Source organism: Macaca fascicularis, chromosome 7, assembly GCF_037993035.2.
Source record: "Macaca fascicularis isolate 582-1 chromosome 7, T2T-MFA8v1.1".
NCBI lineage: Eukaryota > Metazoa > Chordata > Mammalia > Primates > Cercopithecidae > Macaca > Macaca fascicularis.
The window spans coordinates 30717154-30731790 of record NC_088381.1 but is presented as its reverse complement, the minus strand read 5'-3'; the positions used below and the strand labels follow the sequence as shown (position 1 = coordinate 30731790).

Below are 14637 nucleotides of genomic sequence, written 5' to 3'. Positions count from 1 at the left end.
TTCTCATATGTAAAATGATAACAACAATCATAATGACAATGATTACATTGTGAAGTATTATACATGTGATAAGATTTGAGATACAGTAAATGGCCACACAAATATCCATGCCTATAATTATGATGATTTTGCACTGATTTGGGTTTTGTTTTAGATATTTCTTCCTTGCCATTAATATTTCTTCAACACATTGCTTACCTATTTAAAACGTCTTTTGTCCAGCCTTCAAATACTACCTTGGTTTAAACATCTTTTACTTGGAGTCAAATATCTATCCTATTGTTAAGTTGGCAGCACCAGGCAGAACTGGCCGCTTCTCCCCCAACCTCCCTAGGACTGGCTCCCCCTACTGACGATGTTAGCCTCAGCATCATCTCCACTCCAATTGTAATTAAAGCTCTGGGGCAAAAAAATCATGTGTTTTTCATATTTACCTCAGTGCCTGTAACACTGTGGAGAGTACCTCATACTTAAATACATGTTCAATGAATTATTTCTCTACAGAGTGTTGGGTCTGACACTAACAAAAAATGCTCAGAAAGCTGAATTTTACATTATATGGACCTGGGTCAACAGGGATCTGCAGACTCCCAGTTTGGCCAGGGACAGTACTAGCATATCGATCTTTTTCTGCTTTCAAAATAGGTGGTCTACACAAGGGATATATCCAAGAAGTGAAGGAATGAACCAAGTAAAGATAGATTGGCATTTTAGTTTTGGAATCTTGAAAATGCTGCTAGATCAGTTGGTTATAGTGTAATACTAGATGTATTCCACTCAGGGGAAATTGCTTCAACCCACAAATGAGTGACTAGCATGCCCCATTAAGACCTCCCTGGTCTCCGTTCCACACATAAAACATACAAGTGATAGTTTTAAGATGTTCCGATCATTGATAGACCAATAACCAGGACTTGTATGGTGCTTTGTAAAGATGAACTGAGCTAATTATTGAAAAACTCAAAGGGGTTTCCAGCAGCAAACTGAGTGCTAGAGTTGGGAAACACATGACCAAGGCTATTATATACCATGGGGAAATGAAAAACAAGAAAATCTATTGAGTAGTGATCAAGCATCAGATCATTGTGCAGAGAAGAGAGGAAGGGGAAAAGTGGGGAGAGGAGGGAGATAGGGACTCAGTGGAAAGGAGAGTGTGTGTGTGCAAATGGAAAGAGGATAAAACAGATGCAGGTGAACTCTCAGAGAAGAAGAGAGGAATAAACAAGCATAATCATTTCTGCCCTTGGGACAATTTGTTTGACTTTTCCTGGTTTCTGCAAGGGCTTTCTGTTCTCATATATTAAAATTTGTCCTCACCTATTCCATTTTCCATGTACTAGTTTAATTGTAGAGGGTTTTCTTTCCTCTGACTGAGAAGGATTCCTGCAGAACAGTCCTTTTTACCCCAAAGACTGCTATTTGTACCCCAACTGCTCCCTAAAGATTTGGGGGATTTTATTTAAATTCTGTTTGGTTCTCAATTTAAAATGAAGTCAAGTTCATAGCACCTTGCATCTCTACCTATGCAATATTACAGTGATAGCTCTAAAAATGCATCTTGATTTGATATTTTCTAGTTTACTGTGAATTAATTCTCTTTGGTGACGCCTAAGTTCATATTTTATGGCATTCAATTTAGATCTCTCCATAACTCCTTCCGTTATTTATTATAAAACCCTTAGATTCTAGTAAGAAGCAGAGATAATGTAAATTCTGTTATGTTGGCTTTGCTGTATGTGGATAGGTAATGGTTCAATCTCATTTAGTAAGTGAACAGCAGAATTGGTTATTATTTCCTTACTGCTAGACATAATCACAATGTAGGCAATGATTAGTCAAAAAAAGATAGATAGGTAGATAGATAGATAGATAGATAGATAGATAGATAGATAGATAGACAGACAGACAGATAAATTCTAATCCCATAAAGTTTGACTAAACTCCTTGCTTTAGAAACTGTGGAACCATCTTCTATGACAAATGACTTACTGATGTTGATACTGTCACTGTAAAATGGCTCAGGCAACTGAGGAAATACTCCCTTCCCACATAGCCTAGGAAAAGACTGCTGGTAATCTAGGCAAGAAATCAGATTTATGATTATGTTCAGGCTGTCATTTTAAAATATTAGTCTGCTGTGTTATCAAAATATTTTTAAGTATGGTATTAAATAAATTATCTTTTACAGAGTTTACTTTATGCTTAATTCATACTCAGCCCCGGCTGAGCAGCACATGGCATAGTGGAGAGCCATTGGCCTGAGGCACTCTGTGTACCACATCTGGGTAGCTAGGAATTGAATGTGGCTGCCATATACTTCAAAAAGTCCAAAACTATCATGTCTCTAGACAACAGCATTGTGAGTTAAGTATTACTGTCTCTCAAGATAGGGAATAACTTTTAGCACATTTCCCATCATGATACTGAGATTCAAAGAGGTTAAGGATTGGTCAAGAAACATGTTAGACGCAGAATAGTTCTGGAATTCAGGTTTATAATCTTGTTGGCCAGATAGCTTTTGGTATAACATGGAATCACTCTTTAAGTCAATACTTTCCATGGTACTTAACTACAGTGCTTTACATATAAGAGTCACTCAGGAAATCAGGTGGAATTAAATGGATACTCCAAAAAGCAAGTGGAGTTGATTGTTCCGTCAGTTACATAAGTAGAACATTTAACTACCATTCCCATGCCTATTCAATGCTACTATAAATGAGGACACATTTGCACTCCTATCACAGGCATTTTGTTGACTAGACTTTCATTAACATAATTATTTACTCCCATGGTTAATATTTATTAAAAACAGATTAAGTAACACATATCTACTATCACCTTTATGACCTACCTCAACTCTTGTAGTGAGTCAGCATGAAATTTGTTTTTATTTCAGAAGTTTGCAAAAAGGAGGCACCAAGGCCTCAACTACAGTGTCCTCAGAAAACAACATCAACATAAGCACAAAACGTCAGTCTCCCAACTCTCAAATTTCTTATTCAAACTGGCATACCATACTGGCATTTTCTCTATATAACTCACTGAGAGAGACTTACTTGTCTTCCTCCTGAGGGAATAGTTTATGATGAGCATAAGACATTTCATTAACAAAGGAAATGTCTTTGTTAGCAAAGGAAAGTGAAATTGAATGTCGTAATTAATCATGAAATGATCAACTATAGAATTTAGGATCAAAGAACAAAGATAACCAGCACCTTAGATTTATATGATACTTTATCATTTTCAAAGTGCTTTCATATGTGTTATCTTAATTAATCTTCACGTGATATTTTAGGAATTAAACATTTGTTTACAACCCCTTGTAACTCAGATTTCTGTAAGGGCTTAATTGGTCATGCCTCTGTTCTCTCCAAATGCTGTCAAGAGTGCCCCATTCTGAAATCACACAACATCCATAGTATTTGAAAGATTATAAATTAAAACGCTTTGTTTTAAAGTAAGAGAAATAAAATTAAAATGGAAATTATTTAGCATTAAAATCCCTAGAGGACATTAAAGTGCAATTAGTGGGGGGATAATTAAGGCCAAATTCCAAAGTTGAAAGACTATTTCAACTACATTTTCATTTTACCAGTTTTGTGATTGCCTGCCTTGATTAGGTCTGCAGCACTTTTTCAAGTAAAGCGTTTGGATGTAGGGGAAAAAAAAAATTACACTTCCTAATCTCTACTTGTATCTTATATGTGGCTTCACAACAGGGCGCTACTCTGTAGTGTCGAATGTACTACAGCCCATCATCGAGCTTTGATTTTCTCATCAGTGAAGTGAAGAATTTGGACAAAACTATCTCTCAGATTCGTTTCCCAGTCTCAGTTCTCTGATTCTTATTTTAGGAGAACTGTTTTTCTTTTTTTCTTTTTACAGCAACCTATTCATTGGTTCTCCCTTGCCATCACTACTCAAGGTGGAACTTTTTTGGCATGAGAATATTACTGTCATGTTTAGTGTAAAGACCTGAAGCTCAGCACAAAGATATAATCATGTTATTAATTCTAATAATAATACAGCTATCATTTTTAATACTTAACAAGTTCTATGAAATTTATGTATGGTATCTATCTCAAAAAACATAACAATTCTGTGAGGTATGTATTATTATCCCTATTTTTCATATTAGACAAGCTAAAGCTCAGAAGTTAAAGTCACACTATTAATAAAACATTCTATTTTCAGAATGTCAGTATACATTTTTTCCACCCCAGTTCACAGGGCAGAACTGTCAGGGTAGGGGGAGGCATGGATGAGTTCATCTGTGACGTGTATACATTTTTCAGAGTCTGAACACAAATTCACTGTGAACTCATTTCTTTCTGCAAAAGAGAACTGTTTATAAAGAAAAGGTAACTTTGCAATTCTCATGCCATTTTTATGATAAATTGAAACATGCACTGGTAACTTCAAAACAGTATTTCTGGAGTCAGTGATATAGAACCTATATAATAAGAATAAAATCTCAGAATGCAGGAAACCGATGGCAGAAAGAATTAATGTTAAAAAAGCTGGCATTTATCTTTGATATTCTAAAAGGAGACAAATAGAAAAGAATTACAAGTGTAACTTCACTTAAAGTTAATAAATATTTTATCAGTAAAGTGGAAAATACTGTGAAATATTATGTACTTATATATAGTTCATGCATGGCCAGGTATAGTGTTAAATTTGAATTTCTTCTTTGAAATGATGTTGTTAAAAATACATATATATATATAGTTATTGCCAGTACAGACGGTGCCTCCTATCAAAAGGCAACCAGGCACACAACGTGGAAAATGATATGAAAACTGCCAATAATAATACAGATAGTTCACAGTTTAATAGTCCATTCCAGTGTGTACTTCTGTGTACTTTCCCCATGAACTATGGTGCTTTTTAGCGAGTCTGATGGGAACAAGCACTAGCCCTGGTCTGGATGAGCACTGCAAACTGTCACATCAAGTACTTGGGTGGTCCTAGGTAGTTTTCTCACATGCATCATTATTTAGCTGTACTTATCATTACTCAGTTGATTTATCAAGGAAGACCCTTTGAAGGATTAAAATAATACAATAAATATTTGTTTGATTTTACTGATTACAACTCAGTCAAGATTTCTAGAAATTTTATTCTCTTTGACATGCCCCATGTTGGCTCACATACTGTTTTATTTTGTTTTTTTTGCTTGTCAATCAAATTCAGGTTTCCAGACTTTCTATTCTAGTCAAGAGAGATCAACATGGACCAGAGATATCCTTCCACATAAAAAAAAATCAAACAGTGAGCAAAATACATCAAACAATGGTTTTCAATATAATGGAGATATGTCAGTGATGAACAGTGATTTCCTGAGAGAAAGACAAAAGAAAGAAAGAAAGAAAGAAAGAAAGAAAGAAAGAAAGAAAGAAAGAAAGAAAGAAAGAAAGAAAGAAAGAAGAAAGAAAGAAAGAAAGAAAGAAAAGAAAGAAAGAAAAGAAAGAAAGAAAGAAAGAAGAAAGAAAGAAAGAAAGAAAGAAGAAAGAAAGAAAGAAAGAAAGAAAGAAAGAAAGAAAGAAAGAAAGAAAGAAAGAAAGAAAGAAAGAAAGAAAGAAAGAAAGAAAGAGAAAGAAAGAAAGAGAGCCCTATGATTACTTCAGCTTATTGCCTTGAGGGAGTTTTCCAATCATTGTGCAAGGAATAGAAACCACGGTAGAGTCCATCAGACTCTTTCAGTTAAAAGACAGAATTGAAAGTTGGGGAAGACCAAGGCAGCTAGAGGTCACAGGGCATAATATCAAAAAAGAGAGCTGAACAGAAGGAAGGTTTCAGCAATCTTTACAAGGGTTCCCTTGAGAAATGAGTTGAGTAATGATAAGTGAATGCACATAAAGAAACTGCCCAAGGCCACATTAAGATTTAAAAGTTTAGATGCAATAATGCCCAACACAGGGCCAGTTTTAGAAATCATACTAATTTCTACTGGGCAGAAGATAAAACCTCCTAATTCATGAGTTAGGAGGAAGAGTATGCTGAAGAGACTTGCCTTCATCATGGGGAATAATTAGCCTGAAATTGAACACTATTTCACTCCCCTTTAACACATTTGAAAAGCAAGATCCAAAGAACAAAAAGTATTTCCATGTAACTTAACTATGTCCAGAACAAAGCTCAGTAATACCTATAGGATGCTACAATATCCAGCAAGCAACAAAGTAACATTTACAATGTCTACAATTCAAGCTAAAATTGCCAGGCAAACAAAGTAGCAGAAAAATATAACGCATAATGAGGAGAAAAATCCATCAATCAAAACTGACCAAGAGTGGACATAGATGTTAGAATTGGTAGGCAAGGACATCAAAAGAGTTATCATAAGTATTGCAGGTTTTCAAAAATTTAAGCTGAGGCATGGAAGATGCAAAGACCCAGTTAGGATTTCCTAGGATGGAAGAGAAGATGCCTAATATGAAAAATACAGTGGCTTAGATTTTAGCAGATTAGACATTACGGAAGAAAAGCTTAGTGAATTTAAACACACACAATGGAAGTAATCCAAAGTGAAATACAGAAGAAAAAAAAAATAAGAAAAAAAGAAATTAAGAAAAGTTGGGGGGTGGGAGGCAAGTGGAGGGACAGCATTAGGACAAATACCTAATGCCTGCGGGGCTTAAAACCTAGATGATGGGTTAATAGGTGCAGCAAACCACCATGGCTCATGTATACCTGTGTAACAAACCTGCACTTTCTGCACATGTATCCCAGAACTTAAAGTAAAATTTAAAAAGAAAGAAAGAAAAGTCCTCAGAGTGTCAAGCAGCTGTGGGGCAACTTCAGGAGGCCTCAGTAGAGCCTCCAAACAGACAGCAGAATGCATATTTAGAGAAATAATGACGAAATCTTTCCAAATTTGAAAGAAAACTGTAGACCCACAGTCCCAAATAGCTAAACAAACCCTAAACACTAGAAAAAGGAAGACTATGACACCATGTCAAATCATAAACCAGTTGTACAAATGAGTAGAAAACTATTTTAAAAGCAGTTGGGGGAGTAGGGGAGATATGTTATCCACAGAGAAGCAAAATAAGGACAACTGCAGATTTGTTACTGAAAACACAAAGACAAGGAAGCAAAAAAATTTAAAATGACAATCAGAATCATATGATCATCTCAACAGATACAGAAATAGAATGTAACAAAATGCAACATCCATTTCTGGTCAAAACGCTCAGTTCACTGAGAATAGAAAATCACTTTTTAATTGGATAAATGGCATCTACAATAAAGCTACAGCTAATCTCATAGTTAATCAAGAAATGAAGTTTTCCACTTAAGATTGGGAATGAGACTAAGACGTCTGCTCTTACCTCTTTCATTTGGCATTATACTGGAAATCTTAGCCAGTGCTTTAAAGCAACCAAAATTCCATCAGGGTTTTTTGTTTTGTTTTGTTTTGTAAAAAAATGATGTATCGATTCCTAAATTAATATCAAATAATTGATAGGTAACCAAAGAGCCAAAATAAAGTTGAAAAAATAAGAAGGTTGGTAGACTAATTCTACCCAATTTTCAGACTTATTATAAAGCCACAATGATCAAGACTGTGTGTTATTAGAAAACAGATAAATAGATCAACGAAACAGAATGACATGGTCGGATGCAGTGGCTCATGCTTGTAAGCCCAGCACTTTGGGAGGCTGAGGCAGAGAGATCACTTAAGGTGAGGAGTTTGAGACCAGCCTAGCCAACATGGTGAAACCCTGTCTCTACTAAAAATACAAAACATTAGCTGGGCATGGTGGTGCGTGCCTGTAATTCCAGTTACTCCGGAGGCTGAGGCCAAAGAAATGTTTGAACCCGGGAGGTGGAGGTTGCAGTGAGCCAAGATTGTGCCACTGCACTCCAGCTGGGGCAAAAGAGCGAGGCTCTGTCTCAAAACAACAACAACAACAACAACCAGAATGACGTTCAGAAATACAGACATATATATATGGAGAGCTGAATTTTATCAAATATGTAAAAGCAATTTAGTAGAGAAAAATAGTGCTTTCAAAAATGTGACAGAAACAAGTTTATGTGCATATGCAAAAAAATGAACTTAAGTCTACCACTTATACCATACTCAAAAATTACCTCAAAATGTATCATAAGCCTAAATATAAAATCCGAAACCATAAAAGCTATACAAATACAAAATACAAAAGCAATACCAAATGGACAAAATATTTGAACAGACACTTAACCAAAGCAGATACATAGCACATAAGCATATGATAACATGCTCAAAATTATTAGTCCTTAGAGAAATGCAAAACACAACCACTATAACACTACACATGGATCAGAATGGCTAAAATGTCAAAAACTGGCCTTACCAAGTACAGATACCCCTCAACTTACAATGGGGTTACGTCATGATAAACCCATAAGACAAAACTATCGTAAGTTGAAAATGCACTAAACATGGGCAATACAGCAGATGGTCCCCAGCTTATGTTGGTTTAATTTAGGATTTATAAACTTTATAATGGTGCATAATTGATAGGCATTTAATAGAAACCATAACCCAATTATAGATCCTAAGAAATGCCTCAGCTTACAATAGGATTACATCGTGATGAACATATCTTAAAGTAAAAAAATCATTATGTCAAACTATCATAAGTCGAGGACCATTTCTATTGGAAGGATAGGTTTGATCTAGAACTCTCAGACATTTGTAGTGGAAGGATAAAATGGTAAAGTCATCTGGAAAAAAATCTCAAATATTAAACATATTCCTAATATGTGATCCAACTATTCATTCCACTCCTAGGTACTTATTCAAGAGAAATAAAAACATATGTTCACACAAATATTTATATACAAATGTCAGTTTTAGAATAAATCATTCATTTAAAATATGGGTCACTTTGTTGTCATTAACCAAAAACTGGAAGCAAACCAAAATATCCATCAAGAGGTGAAGGGTCAAATAAACTGCGATATATTAATAAAATGAAATGCTACCAAGCAATAAAAATAAACTACTGATACACCCTACAACTTGGATGGATCTCAAAATAATTATGTTGAATGACTAGAACCACACAAAGCATTACATGCCATATTGTTCTAGTTACAGAAAATTCTAGAAAACGCAAAATGAAAAGTATCCTATAGCATCAGAAAGCAAACCAGTGACTGCCTTGGCACACGGGAAGTCAGAAGGGATGACTTTTCATGAGGCATAAAGAATATTTTGGGGCACTGATGGATATGTTCATTATCTTGTCTGTAGTGATGATTTCCCAGGAGGTACATATATGTCAAAACTTAACAAATTGTACACTTTAAATGTGTAGATTTTATGTTATGTCAATTATACCTCAATAAAACTGTTTCTAAGCTTTCAGATATCCAGCTTCCTGAAAAAATGGAAGCTCTAGCTGCACCGCATCTCCATGATCGCATGGCAACAGAAGCCGTTTCTTTCCTGGGAATCACCTGTTTTCCAGTTTGCCATAGTCTTCATCCCTCCCCTTTGTTGTTCCTTTCCTGCTTTATTTATTTACTTGACTCCAACATGAAATTCAATTTTAACTTCCAATTGATTTATTGTATTCTATTTTAACACATAAAAGAGTATTAGTCTCTCCCAGAAGTCTGAAGGGAGAAATCCTCCAAATCCCTTAATTCATTCTATAGTACCTTCTGTTATTTGGTTCCAACTGATTTTCCAAACCTATTTCTTAAGACTTCCTTCATCAGGCCATATATTCAAGAAACTCTACTTCTTGCACAATATTGCCCACATTCCCAACTAAGCTATATGTTTGGTGTGTATTTACTTACCATGGTAATGAGATTCCTGTTTAAAGCATTTGCAAAGAGAGAACTCAAGAAAAAAGACTGTCTTTAACTCATGTAGGAATTTTTATTTCTACTAAATAATAACTGAAATTCATTTTTTTATGAAGGAGCGGTAAAAAAAAGTAAAAAAGAACTTTTGAGAGAAAAATGAGTTCCTGCTATTCAGTGAAAGATATGAGGTTTAAAAATAAATGCTCTTATGGAAAATGCAAGGTTATAAAAGTTATCATCAGCCACCTGAATAGTATAAGCTAGTGTAGATGTGGTTCCACCCCAAGTGATGGGACAGGAAATGCTCTAAGTCCCTTGTCTTTAGTTATGAATCTTCAGAGTCAAGATAGTGTTGAATCAAGATTACATTTCCGGATATTTTGGGTCATCCCAAGTTATAGATCATGTTGTGTATCTTTTTTTTATCTCTTGCAAAGCCACCCCAGTCATGCCATCTTTATTTGAAGTATTCTTCTTATTCACTTGCTTCCAAGGATAAAGAACAAATAATAAATATTATGAGAGTATTGAGGGAGTTTATAACATGACTTTTGCATTTTTATTACTTTTGGGTAAGAGATTATTAAAATATGAGATAATTATTGCATACTTTGCATGCCTGTCTTAAATTCATTCTTAAACAATTTAATATTTGTAAAAGTTTCACATTATATACTCACAAATAAAACTTCTCATCCCATACTGGATTCAAGTTTCCAAAAATGGTTTTCGTTCTTCTTTTGTTCTTTCCAACTTGAACTGTAACATACGGATCACTAGACCCTGTTTTATCTTTTGCTTGTAGACCCTGTGCAGAAACCACTGAAATAAATCAAAAGAAACATTTTAACATACGTATTCCTCAGAAACGAAAAATAATCATAATAAAGACAATTTTTCTGTCAGTTGGTTCTTTGGGTTTACAGATGCATCCCCGTTGCTTTCATTCTCATGACCAACAGAACTTTAAAAAAAGTTTAATAAAAATAAATACACAACATTAAAATCTGTAATTTTTGCTTATGTCTCTAATGCAAAGTAGCTATATACATAACATGCATATGCATATTAACTATATACTCATACACATTACAGCATACATGTACAGAGAAATGAGGAAGATATACCTACGCTTATATGAAAAATTACCTAACATAATTCAAAGGTCTGTAATCCAAACTGATCTATTTATGAGTCTGCCGTCAGTATTGATCAACTCTACATAGTTGAGAAAGCGTCTATATCAACTATGAGAAAGCATCTCATAGCTGAGAAAGCACATTTATTTTGTATTTACTCATCTTTAAATACAAAATGAGTAAGTAAAGAGGCTTGGTAAGTGTTAACAGTCTGCACAGTCACTTGCTGTTCACATTACAAGCAACTTCAGAAGTCCAATTTACTAGGTATCATCAAACTCAAATTGTCCTGACTCGAGGACCAAATGGATGAGGGATGTTGAGCCAGGAGTAAGTAAAATAACATCTAATGTCTCACCGAAAAAGATTAACTGAACATATTATTAGCTACTGTTATAATTTATCACTGGTAGGCAGCAAAAATGCTTATTTCTTGTAAACTGCAGGTGAATATATTGAAAACAGAAACCTTTTCCTACGAAAGAACTTTTGATTAGAAAAAGACACAGACTAAAATTATTTCACTTATCTAGTATGCATTTTCAAAATGTGAAGTACCAACTAGTCTGGTTCATATTAACATGGTTGAAAAAATAATCATTTATTTTACCTATGATTATTATTAGCAGTTATTTCTAGGAAACACAAAAATCTCAGTTTACAATAAAAATGTTCAAGAAGACTTATTTTTACCTGTAATGGTTATTTTTGCAGACCACTTGGATGTCCCATCCAGTACACTCTGTTTGGCCGCCTTTGTATACTGCACAAAATCTTCTTTAGAAATCTGAAACATTTCCTGGATTACTTCAAATACTTCTGGCCGGTTTTTCTCCCTGATCTTCATTCTTTCTTTCATTGCTGTAATAATGGTCTGAGTCTTGTCTTCGGCACCATGTTTAGAACTCTTTTCTGCTGCTCCTATGATGGAAAAATCAATGGTGATGTGAACGTACATGCCATTACTTTTTGATGGCTAAAGGAGGGAGGAAAAGGAGGAGAGAGTGACAACGAATGAGGGTTTCCATTCTGTGGAGTCAGGTGGCTTTTTAGAAAAATATCAGAATGAACTGCTCTGCTGAGATTCCCAACAACTAGTACTCCTTTGTGTTATTGGCAAGTAAATTGACCTCCTGTGATTCCCAGGCTTTTCTCTTGTATTACTGAACTAAATGAGGTGTTGTGCAAAAATGTGGTTCGAATTTTCTAAAAAGGAATTCAAAAACATCAAAAAGAATAGACACAATCAAATATGTTACACACCACACATATTTCCTCAGTGGGCATCCAAAACAAAATGGAGAAATAGATAGAATGTAAGTGGCAAATGTCACTTGGAAGTCAATAGTTCAAACACATCACTGTTATTTGCTAAACATTAAAATAGAATGTAAGATTTTACTTGGAAAGAAAATGATTGAGCTGTTTAAAACAGATTTGGACACTACTAGGCTAAAAGACCTATAAAGTAACTGATAGAACACCGACTTGAACTCTCTTTCTCTCATATATCCAGAGCTTTTAAATGACTGAATACTCATTTTCCACTAAAAACTTTTTTTTTATTTCTGGGGCATTGTTTTTCATGACTGGTCTTAACTTTCTGGGCATTTTTGTTTGTAATGACAAATCATTCCATCAGTGAAAGATTTCTAAAATTCCATTCTTGGATCCCTAACCTTAAGCTATTACTGCCTAGATATTCTCATTGCTCTGTATGGCCTTCTGGGTTGCCCAGTATTATACGAGTTAATAACGGACCATGATTTCAATTTCCACAATTCCTCAGTGAGTTTAAAGTAAGAAAGCAAAAGCTCATGTACCAGTGTCTACAGGAACTGCCACTGATAAAATCAAACTTCTTTTTGGTACAGAAGCAACTGAAATATAGTGAAAATAATAGAAAGAGTTGTGTTCATAGCTAGTAATTGCTCTAATTTTCATTGACATGACTGTGAGTTTGCCTAACTAGTATTCTCATTTTATTCTGAACTATTATATTTCTGAGATAGGCATACTAATATCTCATAAATTATTTAGAGATTAAATGGGATAATTTATAGGTAAGCACGATTTCTACGATAAATGATAACATCAGTAATGTTCTTTGAACCTAATTTGAGAATGTTGAGCCTGATTTAAGTATAGAAAGTAAGACAAAAGATGAAAGGTCAACTACTACCTTTACTTATGATAAATTAATACACAATTGGACAGCAATAATTTAACGTAAATGTTCATTTACTTGAAAGTGTAATATCTGTTTTCTAGAGTGGAAATATATATTCATAATAATGAGTGTGAATAGAGGAAGCCAAGAAATATGAACATTCCAATGGTAGAAAGAGCAGGCTACCTGTCTTTATCTTTTATTTTAACCTTTGAGGACCTAAACGACATTTATAAAAAGGAATAAAAAAAAATGAATTTCACTAAAGATGATTTAAAAGGACATTGTAAATGGTCTATACTGTTGAAACATGTCCCTGGAATAGCTACAAATTTGCAAATTGCATGAAATTAAGATGTTTTTAATTTATCAATATTGGTTTAGCTACACAGTCCATAATTCTGAAACAGTAAAATTAGCTTACGCTGCACTAAATAGTTGAAACTATCCGATAGGCATATTTTATTCATGTATTTAATATTCATTAAATGGACAGGACAGTGGTGGCTGGAAAATGTTCCCTACAAGACACAAAGTGGCTCAAAAGTTTAGTCTGTGACAGCCAGGCAAGGAATGTCCAAAACGTTAGAAATGTCATAAAAATGTTGACTCTCCCCCAAATTTCTAAACAGCTATTCTTATTTTTGCTGTTAATGCTCCCAAAGGCTCTAGGAAGGAGTGCTAAAGTCATGTAGAGTTAAGTATACTTTGGATTAGTTTTCTAAATCGAGGAAGAACCCATCTAACTACCATGAACAAAATAAATGCTCAAACAATAGCTGCCAAATTCAAAGCTAGAATATAAAGAGATTGTTCATCCAAATGAATCAGGCTTCTATTCTTAATGACTGCCCCTTGTTATCAAAAAAATAATTAGGAAAACTTGAGCATTCGCTTTGAAATTTCACTTATTCTTATATATTATTGATGTTATTATAGAGTATCTATTCTAATATGTACAGGCAAAAGAGCCATAAACTGAAATAGCCAACTGGTGGACAGCAGGTTAATAGAGACATACGTTTAAGCATTTTCTCTGTTATTTCTAGAAAAAAATATGTAGCTTTTAAAAATTTCTACTTTTGGCCGGGCGTGGTGGCTGAAGCCTGTAATCCCAGCACTTTGGTAGGCCAAGGCAGGTGGATCACGAGGTCAGGAGATCGAGACCATCCTGGCTAACACGGTGAAACCCTGTCTCTACTAAAAATACAAAATAATTAGCCGGGTGTGGTGGTGGGCGCCTGTAGTCCCAGGTACTTGGGAGGCTGAGGCAGGAGAATGGTGTGAACCGGTAGGCGGAGGTTGCAGTGATCCGAGATCACACCACTGCACTCCAGTCTGGGCGACAGAGCAAGACTCTGTCTCAAAACAAAACAAACAAACAAAACTTCTACTTTTGCATTTTTGATCAGAAGAAAATTATTCATCTTAGATTGTTTAGCTCAGAGACAGAGACAAATTCATAATTAATTTTTGTCACTGATGTACAGGTACTTTCCATTGCCCTATTCTTTA

General features: G+C 34.8%; 1 protein-coding gene across 1 annotated transcript in view; it reads right to left on the bottom strand.

The window, feature by feature from the left end:
- UNC13C (unc-13 homolog C) overlaps nucleotides 1-14637 on the bottom strand; it is a 649809-nt gene that overhangs the window by 360163 nt on the left and 275009 nt on the right. Inside the window, exons 8-9 of the mRNA XM_015452851.3 lie at nucleotides 11646-11873; nucleotides 10494-10635 (exon numbers count right to left, since the gene is read on the bottom strand). Of these exons, the coding sequence (XP_015308337.3) occupies nucleotides 10494-10635; nucleotides 11646-11873 (370 nt within the window). The remainder of the gene's footprint in view (nucleotides 1-10493; nucleotides 10636-11645; nucleotides 11874-14637) is intronic.